At 42.6% G+C, this 18,619-nt stretch overlaps 1 protein-coding gene across 1 annotated transcript in view; it reads right to left on the bottom strand.

Annotated features, from left to right (window-relative positions):
• The window catches only part of si:ch211-286b4.4 (zonadhesin), a 58,756-nt gene that overhangs the window by 29,949 nt on the left and 10,188 nt on the right, over window positions 1-18,619 (bottom strand). Inside the window, exons 13-33 of the mRNA XM_049575908.1 lie at window positions 17,638-17,742; window positions 16,909-17,053; window positions 16,580-16,791; window positions 16,164-16,382; window positions 15,883-15,989; window positions 15,182-15,335; window positions 14,713-14,812; window positions 14,323-14,495; window positions 13,798-14,034; window positions 13,457-13,644; window positions 12,986-13,106; window positions 12,502-12,652; window positions 12,152-12,291; window positions 11,780-11,926; window positions 11,298-11,426; window positions 10,726-10,881; window positions 5,517-5,633; window positions 5,256-5,417; window positions 4,884-5,102; window positions 4,550-4,720; window positions 4,075-4,209 (exon numbers count right to left, since the gene is read on the bottom strand). Coding sequence (XP_049431865.1) covers window positions 4,075-4,209; window positions 4,550-4,720; window positions 4,884-5,102; window positions 5,256-5,417; window positions 5,517-5,633; window positions 10,726-10,881; window positions 11,298-11,426; window positions 11,780-11,926; window positions 12,152-12,291; window positions 12,502-12,652; window positions 12,986-13,106; window positions 13,457-13,644; window positions 13,798-14,034; window positions 14,323-14,495; window positions 14,713-14,812; window positions 15,182-15,335; window positions 15,883-15,989; window positions 16,164-16,382; window positions 16,580-16,791; window positions 16,909-17,053; window positions 17,638-17,742 — 3,288 coding nt within the window. The remainder of the gene's footprint in view (window positions 1-4,074; window positions 4,210-4,549; window positions 4,721-4,883; window positions 5,103-5,255; window positions 5,418-5,516; window positions 5,634-10,725; window positions 10,882-11,297; window positions 11,427-11,779; window positions 11,927-12,151; window positions 12,292-12,501; window positions 12,653-12,985; window positions 13,107-13,456; window positions 13,645-13,797; window positions 14,035-14,322; window positions 14,496-14,712; window positions 14,813-15,181; window positions 15,336-15,882; window positions 15,990-16,163; window positions 16,383-16,579; window positions 16,792-16,908; window positions 17,054-17,637; window positions 17,743-18,619) is intronic.

Below are 18,619 nucleotides of genomic sequence, written 5' to 3'. Positions count from 1 at the left end.
CCCCAACACCTTGGGGCACCTGCAAGGCAGCCCCCTCACCCCCCGCTCTGACATCTCGCCAATTAAAACATGTATAAGTCCTCTTTGTGCATGTGTATGTATTTTGGGCCTGTGTGTATATAAATAATCCCCCCTTGGTGATTAGTAGAATGTATCTTTTTCTTCGTCAGCGAACTTTTAAGTATATTTCAAATTTAGTTGTATATACTCAATTTTGTGAAGTTGTTGGAACCTGAAAATGATAGGTGAAATTAATTTGCTCTTTTTAGGTATTGGCAACTTAAAGAGGGAACAGATAGCATCTTTTCCTAAATATATCATTATGAAAATAATGTGGGTTGCACAGGGTAGTGGCCACAGTAAAATAAGACTATCAGCGTTTACATAGGTTACTTAGTGGCTTTGCAATCTTTGTAATAAGCTTCTGCCACCGGTGCTGAAATTTCGCGGAGAATTTTACGGCAGGAAACGCATCATGTATTGCGAAACTGGTTGGGCAGCCAATCAGAGACTGGAGCTGGTCCTTATGAGGAGTTGGGCATGAGATAGTTGAGTCACAAGCACAATGGCAGACGGACAAAGTTTGGAGTCAAATGAAAAACGGCAAAAGAGAACGAGCTCCTCTGTTGTGTGAGGAGGCGAAGAAGAGCAAAAAGTGGAGTGATAAAAGAAGAGGAAAAACAAGAGTAAACCTCAGTCAGGCGTTCAAGAGATGGAGGGAGCTCCGTGACCAAAGAGGCTTAAAAACCGATGTCCAGCTAGCTTTCTTTCTAATGGATCAGTAAGTCTAAGTAAGTGTAGTGTAATGTTTACTGAAGTGTTTATACTGTACCTTTAAGATGACCTTTAAAGATACGTGTTGAAGCAATGTACTCTGTGCAACTGACAAATCACACACTGGTTTATTATTTCATGTATTCTTATGACACACATACACTCACTGAGCACTTAAGTATTGTGGTGGAGAAGTACCTAGGCATCATTTCTAAAAATAGCATGAGGATGGGCTCAGAAACACTGGTGGAAAGTTGGGGAATTACAGCTTGTCATGATATGACCCTGGTAAGAGGAGGCGGTCTTAGATTGTCCAGGAAAACATTATGAGTACAAGTAAAGAGGCGGGATTTAGGATGAAAGGAGAAAAAGTGAAGACTCAGCAGAAATAAGACACCGTTATGGTGGTAGGATGAAAGGAAAAAAGTGGAAACTCAGCAGAAATGTGACATCGTTACGATCAGAGCCAAGTGGGAAGGATTAAGAAAGAGACGACTCAGCAGAAAATCTTCACAATAAAAACGAGTGCGCAAACAAAGAAATTTCAGTCTTGCTCCGGAGTTTGACTCTCTGAGTTGTGTTGTGCTGATGCCTGCGTGCACAATAAAACTCGGTTGGATCTGATTCTACGTGTCTCCAGTGATTTTTTTTTTACCTCTGAGTATTTGAGTTTTTTGATATCTAATAGAAAACAACGAAAGTCCATTCGAGAAGAAAGGAATGAGGTCGCGAGCTTTCTGGCCCAGCTCCCGAACTTTTAGTTTTTGATTCGACATAAGGCTAAATGTTAGCTAGACCAGAGAGGACTGTACTGTACTGGCTGCTAGTTAACTCCTAGCTGGCCAGCATCACAAATCGCCGCAACCAGGGACCGGGTAGCGAGTGTTGGTTGGCTGACATCCATGTTGCCATTCTACGGCAGCCCTCAGACAGTGATACCCCCCTCCCTTCCTCCTGTTCTCTTCTCATGGAGGCAGCTATCGATGGACATCGCCCAGCTAAGTTACGCCCAGCTGTGAACACTGAACTTTGTTTCCCATTCAATTTGAGCTCCAACCGGCGGCATCGTTTCCATATGGTACCGTTTATTCTAGAATCGGGACTGTTTACATGTGCATATTGGCATAATTCCACTGTGTCTACTGTTGTTTGTACTGATACTGTGCATATTCATTTAATTTACTGTGAGTTGTTTATACTGGTACTGTACATATTGGTATAATTTACTGTGAGCTGTGCTGGTACTTTGCGTTCTGGTATAATTATTTGCATTACTATTTGTTTTTTCTTCAGATAAATCTGATAATTGTTGCTCGGTCTCTTTAGTGCCCACACACCTTCTCATTCTACATATACATAGAGGTATACTGGTGGCTTTACAGCCTACATTTTATTTAATTTAGAGAGTCTAATAGAGTCATATTATTGATTATCTCTGATCCCCACGGTCAGTGTGGTCGTTGCGTCAGTGCGAGCAACACCGCTGACGCTTGGTGACGCCAAGCTAAAAAAAAAAAAAAAAAAAAAAAATCCTATCTGTTGCCTCTTTAAGTAGACCAAATTAGTCTGACGTCACTGAAAAGTTGTGTTTGCTCAGTAAAATTTAGTATACTGATTGCCTTAGATAAAGTAAGCACAGCAAAAAATGGTTACTTTGAAGGATTAGTTTTTATCTTAACAAAATGCCATTCTTAGCATTTAAGTACGCATCTAACCTTTTAAAATAATCTTCGAACTAAGTAATGCAGACTAAATCTTTCTCCCTGACTTTACTTAAGATTTCATCAGGGCTCCATGGCACAGTTTTATCACAAATACCCATATTTAATCAAGCTTTAGCCAACGTACAAGCTGTATGAAGAATTTCATCAAAATCTGCATATTATTATTATGCTTTGAACTGTGAATAACAAAGCAGCACTGTAGGTGGTAACATTGTGCATTATATCTACTGGTTGTAAACTAGTCAATTAAATGTGTATGTTAAGTCAGACTAACATGGTTTACTTACGTTGCTAACAATTAGAAAGACCAAGTTAATTCTGCTGTCATTTTTAAGTTTCCCAGGCTTTTATTTGCTTAAATCACTGAACTCAACAGGTCTATATTTGGGACAGGCGCCTACTGTATATGGGACAGGCCTTTAATTCCTTTCACACAAAACTGTTGCTCAGCAAAGATGGGAAATATAATCAAACTGTTTATTTGAATCAGCATGGATATTACTTAAAATAAGACTTTGAATAATATTTCAATAACAAATCATTCATTTGATCTCACTCCAACAGACAGGGCATCACAGAGAGAGCATTATGACACTGGAGGATTACAGCACCTGGCACTCTGACACAACAACACTTTGTCCTGTTAAAACAATAATCACAGCTTGGATTCATTTTTATGAAAAACCTTCTTTTGATTTGATCTGAGGACCCTTACAGACTAAAGGAACATGAACAACTAACAAGGTAATGGAGGACTGGACATATATTCTGACTTTATGACAGCTTCTGAGGAAGGGAGTCACCATTACTTTTTTCATCATGCTGGTAGTCTTCTCTAGTGCTCATGACTTCAGTAAAATTAACTGAATGATGGAGGAATGTGGAGAATCTAACTGAGCTAACAATGTGTAGCATCTGCATATTGACAAAAGTTTAAAAAATGTATATTTGCATACACGATCTAAACAGCTAACTAAGGTTAGCTCAAGTGGGTAGCCAACAACCTGTTTTGTACACTTAAAGAACTTCTATGAAAATGAACTGCTTGGCAACCAGACCAGGTGTCTATGTGAGACAGGCCTTTATTAGTCTAAATGTGTAGCCACACTGGCCTGGTAAAAGGGACTGGGTGTTTATTTGGGACGAGGCTTTTAATTCAAGTACATTAATGTAAGATCAGCTTGTCAGATTTTACAGTGATAAAGGAATGAGGTTCATTTGCAGGAGGTACTGTAGTGAGTTACTGTACTGCAAAGATAATTATGCAATTGGGCGTACCTGACAAAGCCTCTTCCTAATTCTTGGCTTTTTAAATAGAATTATGCATGACAAAAAAAGTGGGCATTCATCCTTCAAACCACCTTGTTGTGATTTAACATTACAGAGTGTTCAAAGAAAACCAAGATAAAATGGCATTAAAGATGGGATGTGCTGCACAGACTGGACAGATCAGATGACATCAGTCATATGTCACAGCAGTTTCAGTCAGTGGGACTGGAAGATAACATGTGTGCCTGAGGGAATGAACAAAGTATCACATCCAGCTCACGCAAGTTCACTGTCAGGATTTACCCACCCTTAGGGCATATATCTCCTCTGTAGGTGGAGCAGTCAAAATGTGGACTCTTGAGATGTGGCGGTGAGTGAGTCACAATATGGTTTGAATCTGCCCGTGGCGGTGTTACCCCTTCGATCCAGCCAGCGTCCCTCCCTGTAATAGAACATGGCAGATAAAGCATGAACGATGTCGGAGTTAATATCTCTGTCTCACAGGGAGCAAACCAAAGAGGAGCCACTCTTTTTGAATGGTGATTTAACAGTTTAGACTGCAAAGAGAACAACATCTTTTCACAACGTTACACTCTAAGGCAATGATTAATTGTAGAATACTTGAGGGGAAGGTCAAGCTGAAAAGCTGCTGCCTTGTGGGACATTTATCACAACACATACGGCTTTGCACTCTTGTTGAATAGTTTAAAGAAATTGATGTAATGCCCTTTCAAAGGCAGCATTTATTGTGCTATTACAAACTGAAGAAACCCATATTTTACCAGAATTACTGGAATTATTGAAGCAGGACAGATAGTGAATCCAGAGGCCGGCGTCTGTCTTTGTTGTATAAACCTCCAGTATTTCACAAAGACAGCTGAACAAAGAGGAGTTCGCTCGAGGTGTGGGGCTCTCCGCACCTCCTGAACAGAAAAAACCTGCAAAGCACAGGCCTAACACAAGGAGGTAACAGAAAACAACCATCGAATGATTATCTATCCTATTACATGTGATCTTAGCTGGTAACCACAATTATCATTTTGTTTCCCCCAAATCACTGTCCACATCAGTGATGTGGGGGTCTTGACTTAAGGGAAATGTAGTGAAATCCCCTACCTGTGGGCTGTGACCCTCCAGGACTGAGGCAGTATTTCCCTGGGGGGCAACGGCGGCAGTGAGAGAGGGAGGGGGCTCCAGGCTCTGGGAGGAAGCTGCCAACAGGACAGGCTTTGGGTGAACCACTACCCTGAGGACAGAAGTGTCCCATGGGACAAACATCTCCGTAAGGCTGGGAGACAGGGGAAGGCTCATTGGACCCCAGGGAGCAAAAATGTCCTGTGGTAGACAATGCATTTAGACACCTCACTGAAAACACTGCAGCATTCACGGAGAAACTGTGGCTTGATACTGTGCAGAAATACAGGAAATACAGGAAAAGACCCTCAGTTCTCTGACACCATTTGCCATGGTGACGCTGGACTGTCAGACCTGGGCTGCAGGGTCCAGACGGCTCTGTCAGGGCACTGCTGTTACAGAAAGAGCCAGAGGGGCAGGGGGAGCAGTCAGTCAGGGACATCCTGCCAGCTGACGGACTGACACTGCCCATCGGACATGGAGATGGCACAGATGAACCCTCCAAACAGTAGAAACCTGGCCATGGTGGTGCATATCATTGTTAGCTCCGGTTCACCTTTGGTTCTTTGTGTACAGTTTTTCCATCTGAGTGCATCTGTAAGTTTTTTTAATTACCTGGTGCGCAGGTGGTACAAGTGGACTGCCCAGATGAAGACTGAAAAGTGCCAGGGCTGCAGATGGCCGGCTCAGCACTACCACCTGGGCACATATGGCCAGGTGGGCACTGATATTCTGCAACACAATCAGATAAAGAAAAGATCAAACTGTCATCTGATCCCTCCCTGTTTACAACGAGAACAAGAGTGATGTGAATAAAGAATATTGTACTAATATGATATATAATTTAAAGTGACAGATCACCCAAATATCAAAAACACATATTTTTCCTCTTACCTGTAGTGCTATTAATCAGTCTAGATTGTTCTGGTGTAAGTTGAGTGTTGGAGGTGCTGGCCATAGAGCTGTCTGCCTGCTCTCCAACATAATGTAATTAGATGGCATTCAGCTTGTGGTGCTCGTGGAGCCAAAAAAAAATAAACAAAAAAAAAAACAATAACCATGACCCAGTTACTCAAAATAATCTACAAACTTTGTTGTGAGCAGTTTCATGCACCATCTATTTTTTTTCTCTCTCTACCAAACTACACCAGCCAATCGTATCACCCACTGGGCAGAGGGAAGCATCTACTGCTACCTCACCTCGCACCACTAAGCTAACTAATCTTACAGCTCAGCCAAGGAGTATGCCAGTAATGTTTACATCTCGCGCTCCCATCTGTGAGTAGATGCACACTTCCTTCTGCCGGGTCACACTGGTTTAGTTCGAGTACTTCCATTATATTGGAGAGGAGGCAGACACCTCTACGGCTGATATCTCCAACACTCAGCAACTCACACCAAAACAATCTAAACTGAAAAATAGCACTACAGGTAAGGTACAGGTAATGATAGGTTCACACTAGACGACATTTTTGTCTTTTTCGGCAGTCACTATGTCGATTGTGGGGCCATAAAATTGTGCCAACAGGCATGACAGACTACACGATGGTCCACGACCAATCATCCCTGGTCGTCTTTCACGACGTGTGTGATGTCATCAGGTTATTCTTGTCCTATTTCTATTACTATCTCTATTATTTCAGTGACTGTGTCTGTTCACGTGCCAGCCGAAATGTTGTTGTAGTTGTTAAAGGAGCTAAGTCTACTACTAGCTACTGAGGTATTTGACCTTGGTTGACGCGCCTGTTGCTGGACACGCTACGCTACCTTCCCATCCAAATGCTAAATCAGAGTCCATGAAGCTTCTTGGGTTGCATCACCGTAATATTTATTCCACGTGTGTATGGCAAAGTCCATCTAAGACATCCACATTTATCATTCAGTACAAAACAAACAAAACTGTAGCGTTCCACGCCATTGCGGTCAAAAACCATTTGCCCTTCCGGGCCAAACACCTGTGTCTTTTATTACACCTGCTGACCATAGTGAGGTCACATCCTAAATACCTGAACTCACCAGGTACAGTACAGTGCCCCCCAATGCCCACACAGTGAATTACACAGTTAAACGCAAAACCTCCCAATAACATATTTGGCTCCTATAGTAGTAACGTAAAAAAGTGCCACCAGATGGCAGGAGCTACATTTGAATTACCTCATGCAAACATACAAGTCACTGAATCCTCCACAACAAGTTCCTGTAAATGTTTCACAATAAAAGCCTGTTTAGAAAATAAAGGGAATCTCCCAGCTGAAATTATAAGGGGCTTTTAATTTTAAATTGGTACAGGAAGTGTTGAGTTTGAAATGACGGTGCGGTACATTAACGCTAACAGGGCAAACGGGAGCACATCAAAAGTAAAAACATAAAAATACAGAGAGAATAATGAATAAAGGCCCGTTTCACATGAAGCTGGTAGCCTCTGCAGTTGTGGTAAGTAAAAGCCCTGCCACTATTTTTTAATTTCATTATTTAACATCCCTCTTCATTTTGAAGAAATTAAATTCTTTGCTAGCCTGATGCTAATGGCAGTAGTTGCTTAAGTGCCTCTGCTGTTTAATGCCATCAGTTTTCCTTTTTACTCTCTCGTGAGAACATCCCTGGAGGATATATCAAAAACGCTGCGTCATACAGTTGTCCACCACAGCAGATCGCTCGTTTCTATTGGTGAAAATGACAGCCGTGATGAGAGAAGTCGTGAATGACAGAAAGAAAGTCAAACATGCTAAACTCTCTGTCAGGATGTCGCGAGGCATCCCAGACATAGCGTCAGTTGTTGTCTACTATGACATGCTACACTAGATGTAACAATGTATTATCGTGCATCGTTCGCGATCCAAGCCAATACCATACGACACTGTGTCAGGCTATAATCAGGCTAATAACGTGTAGTATAAACCCAGGATAAGGAAAAATATGCATTTTTTATTTTGGGTGAACTGTCCCTTTTAAAATACATTTATGTGGCAATTGTCCATGAAAGAAAGCATGGTTGCTGTATTTCATCATGCCCAGTGCGGTACCATGGAAACAAAGTAATGAAGAACAGAGTGACTCTTAGCAGTGTTCGTCCTGTATGAAAATCCCGTGGGAAGCAAAGAGAAGCGAAAGCAGGCTTAGCAGCAGCAGGTGCCCTGACTCTGACAGCAACGAGCTGAAGACTCTTTATAGGTTCTGGGCCATTTCATGCTCAAATTAGCGAAACCTCTTCTCAATGAAAGGAAAAAGGGGGTCGAGGATGCCTTTCAAAGAATATCTCGGTGTGCGAGTAACATAAGAGGTGAAGGATAGCACATCGGAGACATAGAATCACCTCCATGGTAAATATAGAGTACGACATGTTAGGTAATTGATGAGTTCTGCTACATAGCCACAGAATCAGTTACTAAACCTGCTACAGAACGGCTACGTTTAGAGAGCAGACATAAACAATGCAAACACCTCATGGAAGACACTTTAAAGTAACCTATTACAGTTAGAGTAATATGTCAAAGACAACTTTCTTGTAAGTTATGTTCAAACTAACTGCATCATCACAAAGGAAGGGCAGTGACAAGATGACAACAGAGATAGGACATAGGGCTCCTCTCATTTCTCTACTTTGTGCCTGCTTGTCTCCTCATAGCTGCGTCCTCCTGCCTGCGATCTGGATATCAATCTCAGCGTGCCACCTTGATGGATGTCTAAAATCTTAACATGCACCTTGAAGAGAGAGGAGCGAGGGGAGGGAAGGGGAGGCTTGCCAGAGGAGCTATGAACAAGGATACACAGCTGTGTCCTTTGCGTAAGTCTTTTTGGCACCCGTGACGTATAAAAGAGGCGTGACAAACAGCTGCCATGTTGTTAACTGAATTCAAAGTAAATATTTAAGTGTTCAGTGTTCTACTCATCTTACAGAGATATGAAAATACAGCTATAACAAAACAATTGGCAGATGATGCAGCTGTGCCACACGTCATATTCAATTGACGTTGCTTTAAAATGACAGCTCTGAAAACAGGATGTTTCATTTTGTGAAATGCCTGTTGCTTCAGCTCCTCTCTCCTCGTGTCTTTTCCTTGCCTCCTCCCCTTGCATCTTAGGTGAGAGGGACTAAGACACAAGGAAAGGAGGTGAGGAAAGAAATCAAACAGGTACAAAAGGACAAACGAGAAGAGAGGATAGTTGCTATCCAATGGAAACCATGCATCTTCAATGTTTGTCATTTTTATTTTTCAACTGTCCAACTTCAACAGTCCATACCCATTGACTGCACAGTTGCCCACGTACAGTTTCACATGGTGTGTGTTTGGGATGCAGGTCATAGGAAACTGCAGATTAAATAGTCAACTGAACCCATTAAGAAGAGCAATGTATTCAGACAGAGTTTTTGTGAATTTGATAGTACGATTGCTTTATTGAAAGAACAGCAGTACCATTGCCAATAGTGGGATAGTTAGTGGGCTAAAACTGTACATTAGTAGTTGAGGTAGCACGTTGAAAGGCAGACAATTAAAGTGTTTATGTGTTGTACTGACTTAAAAGTGGGGCACACTGGTAGAATGACTGACTGACTGACTGACAGAATCACACACTGACAGTTCCCATGATTATGTACAGCATACCATACCATGACTTAGTCATACCAAAAATTAGGGGAAAAAAACAACATCCAGCCACAGGGGGAGCCACAGCAATCAGTCGCATTTTAGCCATTTTTAAGCATTTTTCTGTTGTTATAGCGCCACCCAGTTGCCAATTAGAGTTAAATTTCTCCAGTTTCCTTGAGGCGTCCTGTTCTACATATCTACCAAGTTTAGTAAAAATCGATATGGCGGTTAGGGCTAGATAAGAAATTAGCTCTCTGGCGCCCCCATTTTGTTTGATGGGGTCAATAATGGAGGGGTCCCCTCAGATTATGTGTGGTTATATGCCTACAAAGTTGCGAGGTGATCAGTGAAACCCTTGAGAGGTTATACACCTTTATGTGATGAGCCACGCCCTCCGCAATATTCATTGCCTTATAGAAGCTCAGTTTTAGTAAGTTTTCCAACTTTTGCCAAGAGGGAACTTTAGATATTGGTCCCTAGATTATGTTCACCGAGTTTCATGCTGATCGGTCAAAATTTCTAGGAAGAGATCGATTTTAAGTGTTTTTCAAAAAAATCAAAATGGCGGAAAATCTATATAACCGGAAGTCATGGGTTTGTGAGGCAAATTTGTTCCTCATGAGGAGAGGCAGCTCTGTGCAAAGATTCATGTCTCTACGAAATACGGGGCAAGAGATATGCCCATTCAAAGTTTGCAATTTCAATTGGTTGCTATAGCGTCCCACCTTTGGCCCATTGATGTAATATTGCCTCATTCGCATCCTCCCATTGTCAGTGAGGAGAAAAACATGGAACAGACACGCCCACACACACACACACACCCACAGACAGACAGAGTTTTCGTCATTATATAGTAAGACTAACGGATTAACAGAAAATGCTTTGTCACAAGTGTTTTTTCCAGGCCAATGTTTCTGAGATACATGGATTTCACAGGATAAAATGTAACCTGATATCACAGTTGTGATTTGATTCATGTTACTTCAAAGTACAATCATTTTTGCGTACAGTATTTTGTCCATCCATCATTCATATGTGACACTACTTTTTACAGTGAGTAAAGTCAGAAAAGCTTGGTCCCCTGAGCCAACCTTTTCATGTGAGCATAACTATTCGTAAACCACACTTACTGTACGTGATCAGGCATTGTGTTAATAATAAAATACAAGAAAACTATGAGGTGCAAAGACTACCATGTTTAAACCTGAGCTGACCCCTGATGATGTGCACTGTACCTGGCTGATGTCCAGACACTGATCCTGTTGGACAGTACCACCCCAGGGGACAGAGAAGGTCAGCAGAGGTCTGAGCCCACGAGGGGCAGTAAAAACCTGGGTAACAAGCTTCACAGTCAGCCTCCGACTCCGCCGCAGACCTCCCCAAGAAAGTGCCTAACATGGAGGAGACAAATTATCATGTGGGTAAAAATAACTTCCACTCTACTTCTTTTATCTCTCTCTCTCTCTCTCTCTCTCTCTCTCTCTCTCTCTCTCTCTTACACGCACATATAAAGGGAGAAAGGGAAATAGCATGGCATAATAGTGTCATATATGCACACTGTAGATGGCTCCATTTTTTCACTTGGTTAAGTAGCTAGCTGACCATTATGACAGTTTTATTGGGCTCCCATTAGGTTTTACAACCTCCTCTAAAGTTCTGGATACATTGAGCCATTACATTATATCTCTGGGGGCTTAGTGGCACTGTATTCTACCTTTGGAGGCAGTGCTATAAAAAGAAAGAGGTCCGACACATGGCTCACTCAGTGAAATGGAAGGAAACTTATATGGATGTGTTGGTTTTCTACCTGGAGGACAGGGCCTTGGCTTTGCACTCCCTTTAGGACAATAGTGGCCTGCAGGACACACACCACCATGGAACTGACCCAGGGTTGAATCGCCAGGAAGTGGGGATGGTGATGTGGTATCTCCTGTAACTGAAACAATAGACCTTTATTGGATGTCATTACTCATTAGGTTAGTGAGTGAACCAAAAGGCCAGGGCCATTTTCCTCAATCCCAGGGAGAGAAATACTACTGAGATGAAGCAGTGGGCATTGGTAAATGTTCTGTGGAGACCTCTGCCGCACTGTGGAGTCAAAGGTCATGGAAATGTTAAATAAAAATAGAAGAGCATTGAGAGGAAATGCTGCACGGCACAGTATTTTTCAAGTTCATTGAAGATGACCCTTTTTTATATTACGAATACTATTTCCAGAATAACCAGTTGTGCATACTGCCCTGCATTTATTTAACACTACATAAAGCATGACAAGAATCAGCCTGTTACCTGTGGTGTTTCCCAAAGGTGTGGCCATTCTGGATCCCTCTCGGCAGTAGAAGCCTGGGTTGCAGAGCCCAGATGGGGAGGAGATGCCAACCTCAGCGCAGTAATGGCCGGGCAAACAGGACTGACATACTTCTACAGAAACTGCACCTGGAACAACAATAATACAGTTCATATGTTTTGTCTGAATGATGAAAATGACAGTTTGGGTCAAGTGAAATAATTCCACTTGAAGTGTTTTCAGTAATTGTCTTCTGATGAAGGAGGGTGGGAAATTCTTTCACTGATTACAAAATGTCACACTATACTTCACACTAAAGTCCATTATGTTCAAATGTCACCAACAATGCGTAATTATATAGTGTTTTCTGTCACCGTCTATGGAGCTGAAGGTGCCTGCAGGGCAGGGAACCATATAACTGGTACCCTCAGGGCAATAGGACCCTGCAGAGCAGCGGCCTCCTGTTGGGCCCTCCTCTGGCTGGGCAGAAACAGAACCTTGGATACAGAGGTAACTAGGGGCAGCAAGATGATGAAGACAGAGACAATGAGGACGGGGATATGGGATGCAGAAAGTGATAGATGAGAAAAACAGAGGAGGACAGAGCATAAGGGAGGTTTAATTATAGACCAGAGAGGCAGAATTAAACAGAAACAGGGTGTCATGTCTTTTATAGTCTATCTGTGAACATGATGAAGTATGTGTTCAGCTTGCTCATGTTTACCCAGGAGCGCAGGCCCCAGTGGGAGCAGCCAGTCCAGAGGAACTGCAATATCTCCCTGGAGGGCAGAGCTCACAGCCCGACTTATTGGACAACCCCATCTGCCTGCTGAAGGCACCAGCTGGGCATGGGAATGCTACACCAGCCTGCGTTCCTGTAGATAAATAGCGTATAATATCTACAGATGGTCCCGGACTAAACATCACAGAACAGTTTGTGAAGGCCGTCCTTATCTTGATTATGCTCTATAATGGCCATTTGCATAATTGGGAAGCCATTTACTGTTACAGCCACTTAATCAGGAGTACACACAAAACAAGAGCAATTTTCAACAATGTTGTGTGTGTAACACAACACATTTTTAGCCAGTTAATCAACCTCACTGAGCCTGCAGCATCACTTGTGTCCCATATATCTGATAACACGATCTAGTAACAGTTTTCATTTGTCATGAATGTGTTAGAAAAGCTGCACTATCGTATCCTACCTGGTGGGCAGTAGTGTCCTTTAGGACACAGCGTGGGAGTGTGAGTACCAGACACATGCCCTGTGTCAGCATCCACCGAGCCAGCACAATAAAATCCTGCTGGACATTTAACACACTCTGCCTGTGGAGGGGTACATTACGCACATAATTCTTTTCTGCACAGTACAAATACAAAATTATGACTACAGATGTTCATGAATATCAACAGACATTTCAATCCTTGTGTCGGAGATGATAAAAGCGAAACTATGAACAATATTCAGTGCACACAGATGTTGACAATGCTTTCAGGAGAGGCTTAACTAACCCATGATTTACAGGTCTAATACAGTGAGTCAATAGTGCTCTTTTAGATACAGTTTTATAGTTAAACATATTTTGCAGTCCAGTTACTGCAGGTTATTCTAATTGCATTCATTCTGCATGTTGCCTGTGGGACTGTGGGATATATCATCATATCATCCCCATTACCTGCCCAGGTAAATCCTGGTAGGTCCCCGGCATGCAGGGCACCTGTCTATCAGACCCAGGTGGGCACATGTTTCCAGGTGAGCAGGGTATAGAGGCCTGCAGGCTGCTGTTTCCTCTGCCTGGGCAGTAAGAGCCAGCTGGACATATATGAGAAGGGAAAGAGAGCCCTCTGGTGACACACAGGAAACCTACAAAACAAAAGGGAACACTGCTGAGCAGCTGCGCACACTGTGTGAAGGGATTATCCCCCAATAAATCAAGTTATGTAATGAAAGCTTTATCTTCCGGCAGATAAAAGACACAATTAAACTATAATGTGCGCAACGTAAATTCATTCCAACCTGGAGGACAAGGCAGGCAGTCAGAGAAATAACTGTTTCTGGTTTTGTTGCTGTAGTGTCCAACGGGACAGGGCAGTGGTGCTGAGGAGCCCTCGGGACAGTAATGACCTTCAGGACATCTGTCACCTGTCATCCCTCCATCCTCTGGTGTGGGCGACCAGGCCCCAGAGAGGCAGTAGTACCCTGCACCACACTGGCCTGACGCAACACCCTTCCCAGGGGACGCACAGAAGGAGCCTAGTTTGATGGAAATAAAGAGTGAAACTGAGTGGAATGGTTAATTACCCTGAATTACCCTGCAAAACAGAAAATGTAGAACAAGCACTGCATATTATATTAATCCCAGCTGTGGTGTTGCATTTGTTTGATGATTTTGCTGCTTGTGATTACAGCTGCTGTTTGAAGTTCACTTATTTTGTTAATGTAGTGTTTAATTACCATTTACAATCAAGGTCGCACTAAACTCTGAGTTAAGTAAGTGACCTTAAGGAAACTCATGATTATTAGCAGTAAATGGAGTGTGACCTGGAGGGCAGGGCATGCAGTCCTTGGGTTGTGCCATGCGAGTGTGGGGGTTGAGAGATCCAGCTGGACACGGGTACTGATGTTTGGACCAGGTCCCAGACGGGCAGTAATGACCCACTGGACACTCATAAGTCCTCGACAGGGAGCCATTACGTCTGCCAGGACAATAAAAACTATCCAGACAAAACAAGGATGGAATAATTTAGTGCTTGGCTGCTGATGGTGGCCATGAGGCATCAATATGCATGTCTGTGTGTGTATATACTTTATGTATGCAAAGCCAGGGGGCAAATTTCAACATGTGCTGTATGTATATTCACTTACTTTGCTTATATGTGTCTACATGTTTACGGTGTAAAGTGACTGTGTGCGGTTGATAAGCGAGTTTACCCCTGGGGACAGGTGCTGCAACTGGCTCTGCCATCTTCTGTACTGATGGTTCCCGCGGGGCACTGCTGAGGAGCCACAGAGCCCTCAGAACAGTAATAACCTGGTTGTGTGAAGGCAAGAGTCATGGAAGAGACGCACACTCAAATGCACACAGAGACATCCACAGGGAACAGAGCTCGATTTCCAGTGTCAACAGAGCAGCTACTTATGTTTAGCCCTATTAAATAGAAAGAAGGTTTTATTTACCTTTCCACCAAGCTAGCTCTGGGCTTATGTGAATATTCAATTTAAGTGTGTGCTTCACATTTTCTTTTGTATTCCATATAATGCTTTGCAAACCTTTTTGCTGCCGTTTCCTGTATAAAAAGTAGCAACGTGATTACACTATCCCCGTGTTTTTTTTTTTTTTTTCATGCATCTTCTTTTGATGCTTTATAAACGAGATAAAGATTCTGAGAGATCTCATCACCTTTCGGGCACGGTCCTCCCTGGCTGTCTCTCAAAGGAGGGTCAGGGCGGTCTGAACCACCAAGACAGAAGAAACCCTCCCAGCATTGTCCTGAAGGTGCTGAGAGCCCCGCAGCATCACAGTAGTAACCAGGGAGACACGGCTGGCAATCCTCCTAAGAGAGGAAATAAGAGAGACAAAAAGAGACGGAGGAAGAGTGAGAAACAGAGAGGAGGAGGGGGAGCTGTGAGAAAATGGAAAAAGAGAGAGTGCCCCATTGCAGCATTGATTTGGGATTAGATATCGATTGGCTGTCACAATGAAAGACAGAGAAAGCAATGTAAGTTACTGGATATACTGTAAAGGGATGGTGTACTGTAGCAGGACTGTGAAACATTTTATTTCATGAAGTTGCTTTTCATTAAATCTTGGTCGGTCAATCAAGACAAACAGGGCCAAGCCAGTTATATGACCGGCTGTTGCTTCGATCTGAATGAATATATACCATATTTTGTCTGCATTTATATTCATATGATTATATAATTTGAGTCTCATGAATCACAAAATGTTATAAGAATATTTAGTGGTTGGATGTTTGGAAAATTACTAAACAAAATTTGACATTTCCAAGCAAAATGACATCGTGCTGTAACTTTGAGGAGAAAGACTCGTTCAGTCATCGGTCAAGGAGACATTTGAGTGTGATACTGAGTCAAAGCGACCTTGGAGACTAATTTGGTGAGATTAGAGAACATTCCACGTGGACAGGGCAGAGGATGGACGGTGGCCTGGGGGCAGTAATGACCAGCAGGACATGGCCCTCCCTCTTCTGGTGAGAGACACAGAGAACAACGCTGCTGTTTGTCAACCGTCTCAAAATAGAAATACTGATGGAGAACCACTGCCTCAGATAATTACAAGGCTGACAACTTAACTAAATGTGGTATTAACTGACTATATTATACTGCATTTCCTAAAGTACATGATAAAGATGTTTGTTTACCTGCAGCCTCTGAGAAAGGTTGTGGAGAAGTGTTTCCGTATGAGCAGTAATATCCTTCCTGACATGGTCCAGTGACAGCTGTGCCATTTCTGGAAGAGCAGTAATGACCGCCGTCACACTGCTTGCACTGAGTGACAGACCAGTAGCCAGGATCAGGACCGTAAGTTCCCTCTGGACAGCCTCTCAAGTTGAATCCAGTCCCTTCAGGGCAGTAAAAGCCTGCAGGCCGCAGAGCAGACACAAGGAAATGCATAAATATGAAGGATTCAAAAATATATAAGCTTTTATCACGAGTCATTGTTTGTTTCAGTTCTTTGGTGAATATTTTGCTTGATCATTTATATTTAATTCATTAGCATAAAACTGACAATATACTTTTAAGGTTTTAAGGGCACACAAAACAGCAAGCCACACACCTGCAGGACATAAGTACAGCGAGCCAGACACACAGTACCAGCCTGGCACACAGGGCTCACACTGAGTAGCATGTGTAACAGCAACATATGTCCCCGGATCACAGGGCACAGGTTGAACAGCTCCCTCTGGGCAGTAGTAACCCTCAGGACAAGGTCCCCCTGTAATTCCATTAGTAGGGGTGGAAGTGATGGCTCCCTTCACACAGTAATATCTGCATACAAAATATCAGAGCAGGAAAACGCTAAAGCAGGTTGAAACCACAATTTTGTGTACATTTTATATAACAACAAAGGACAATATTTATTAAGGTCATTGGAGTCTGGTGTACCCCCCACTGCAGGGTCCACTAGGTTTAGTAAGGCCGGCAGAGTCGCAGTAAAATCCCCCCAGACAGGGTTTGCAGTCCTCCTGGTTACGCAAGCCTGAGCTGTTTGACCAGCTTCCTTCAGGGCATGCCATGGGAGCTGTGGTGCCTGTGAAGACATCACAAACACCAACTCACAATTCAACTCTGGTAAACAGAGGAGTATGCAGAAAACTACTAAAAATAGCAGGAACAATGCAGTTATTGGGTTCATCGATGCAATATACTGTGACCACTGTAAGCAGAAGTTTAGCGCAACTAAATAAGTGAGACAATCAAGCTACCCAAAAGAAAGGCAGAGTTTACCCTACAGTAGCAATTTTAAAGCATGGGTCAGTGCCCCAGGTCAGAGAGAACAAGTGTACAAATTAATTTGAAGAAAACTGTATCAGAAGTTACGAGATAAATGTTGTCAGCACTCCCCATAGGCCACCAAATGGTAATTAGCATGAATAAAACATTGTAGCCCTGGAATATAATGGGGTAGAATGTTAATAGCCTCACACAGTATAAATTTGGTTACATTAGCCTATAAAACAAGCTGCATCAGCGTTGGATTATGATTATTATTAAAACCACTATTTGTGGAAAATGTGGACCCCCTGCAACTTGATACATTTCAGGCATTAAAACTATAGTGGCACTGAAGCAGCTGCTGGCTGATTGTTTATTTAAGGAGGACGAGCCAGTAACCTGAGGGGCAGTATTGACCAGGTGGACACAGGGAACCAGAGAATCCGTCAAGTGGGCTGGGAGAGGATGCTCCCTCTCTGCACCAATAACCAGCGTTGCATGGTCCTGTAGAAAGACAAATATCACAATACATAAAGGGTCAAAGTAATCAGATACAGCTTCGGCTCCACAGCACAAGCTAAAGAGTACAATATCTGGTTTTAACAGCAATATCTCAAACCTTGGCAAATACAATTAAATCCAAACCTACCAGCTCCAGTGTTAAAAACTGCACATTTAAATATTCAAAACTGGGGAAGCCCATTGCAAACCATACAGAAACCCCTGAAATAGCTTATAACAACACATAATGAATAACAAAAGGTGACCCAGGAAGATCATTTGTTGGAAATACAATAAATTGTTTCAAGTACAGTTTGGACATACATGAAAAATTTTGAATATTAATTTCCACATCAGGCACAATCATTGAATATTTTCTTTTTAATTAATGGTTTTTCCATCATCATATATGCAGCAATACCAGCTGCCCAGGCCTCTGTCAGGGGTGTACAAACTCTGGCCCAGACTCTGGCCCAAGTCCTGGGGGGAGGCTACAGAGGTCTATGGTTGACCCTTAAATGGGTAAAACAATTTACTTACTGATCTATATCACTGTCAAAGCGAGACAAGGATGAAAGTTAAGGTGGCAAAAGTCCGAGTTGGGCAGAGGGAGGAGTGGTGTATGGGTCCAACAAACCTCGTCTTTCACCTGAGAGAGCTGCATTTGTGTCCCATAAGATTCTAAAGCCAAACCCTGTTCTTTTTTCCTAAATCTAACCACGTGTGTTTGTTGTTGAAGGAAAAAAAATCAATTTGCGGTGCTGTACCGATGTAGTGTGTTTATTTTGAAAGAGACTGTATGTAAACGTTAAATTTCCTGTGAAAACAGAAGTGTATCTTGAAAGAAGACAATGCATGTAACAGGCAGAAATTGACACAG

The sequence above is a fragment of the Epinephelus fuscoguttatus genome, linkage group LG5, assembly GCF_011397635.1.
Source record: "Epinephelus fuscoguttatus linkage group LG5, E.fuscoguttatus.final_Chr_v1".
In the NCBI taxonomy this organism is placed as follows: domain Eukaryota; kingdom Metazoa; phylum Chordata; class Actinopteri; order Perciformes; family Serranidae; genus Epinephelus; species Epinephelus fuscoguttatus.
This window is presented reverse-complemented; position numbering and strand designations above follow the sequence as displayed.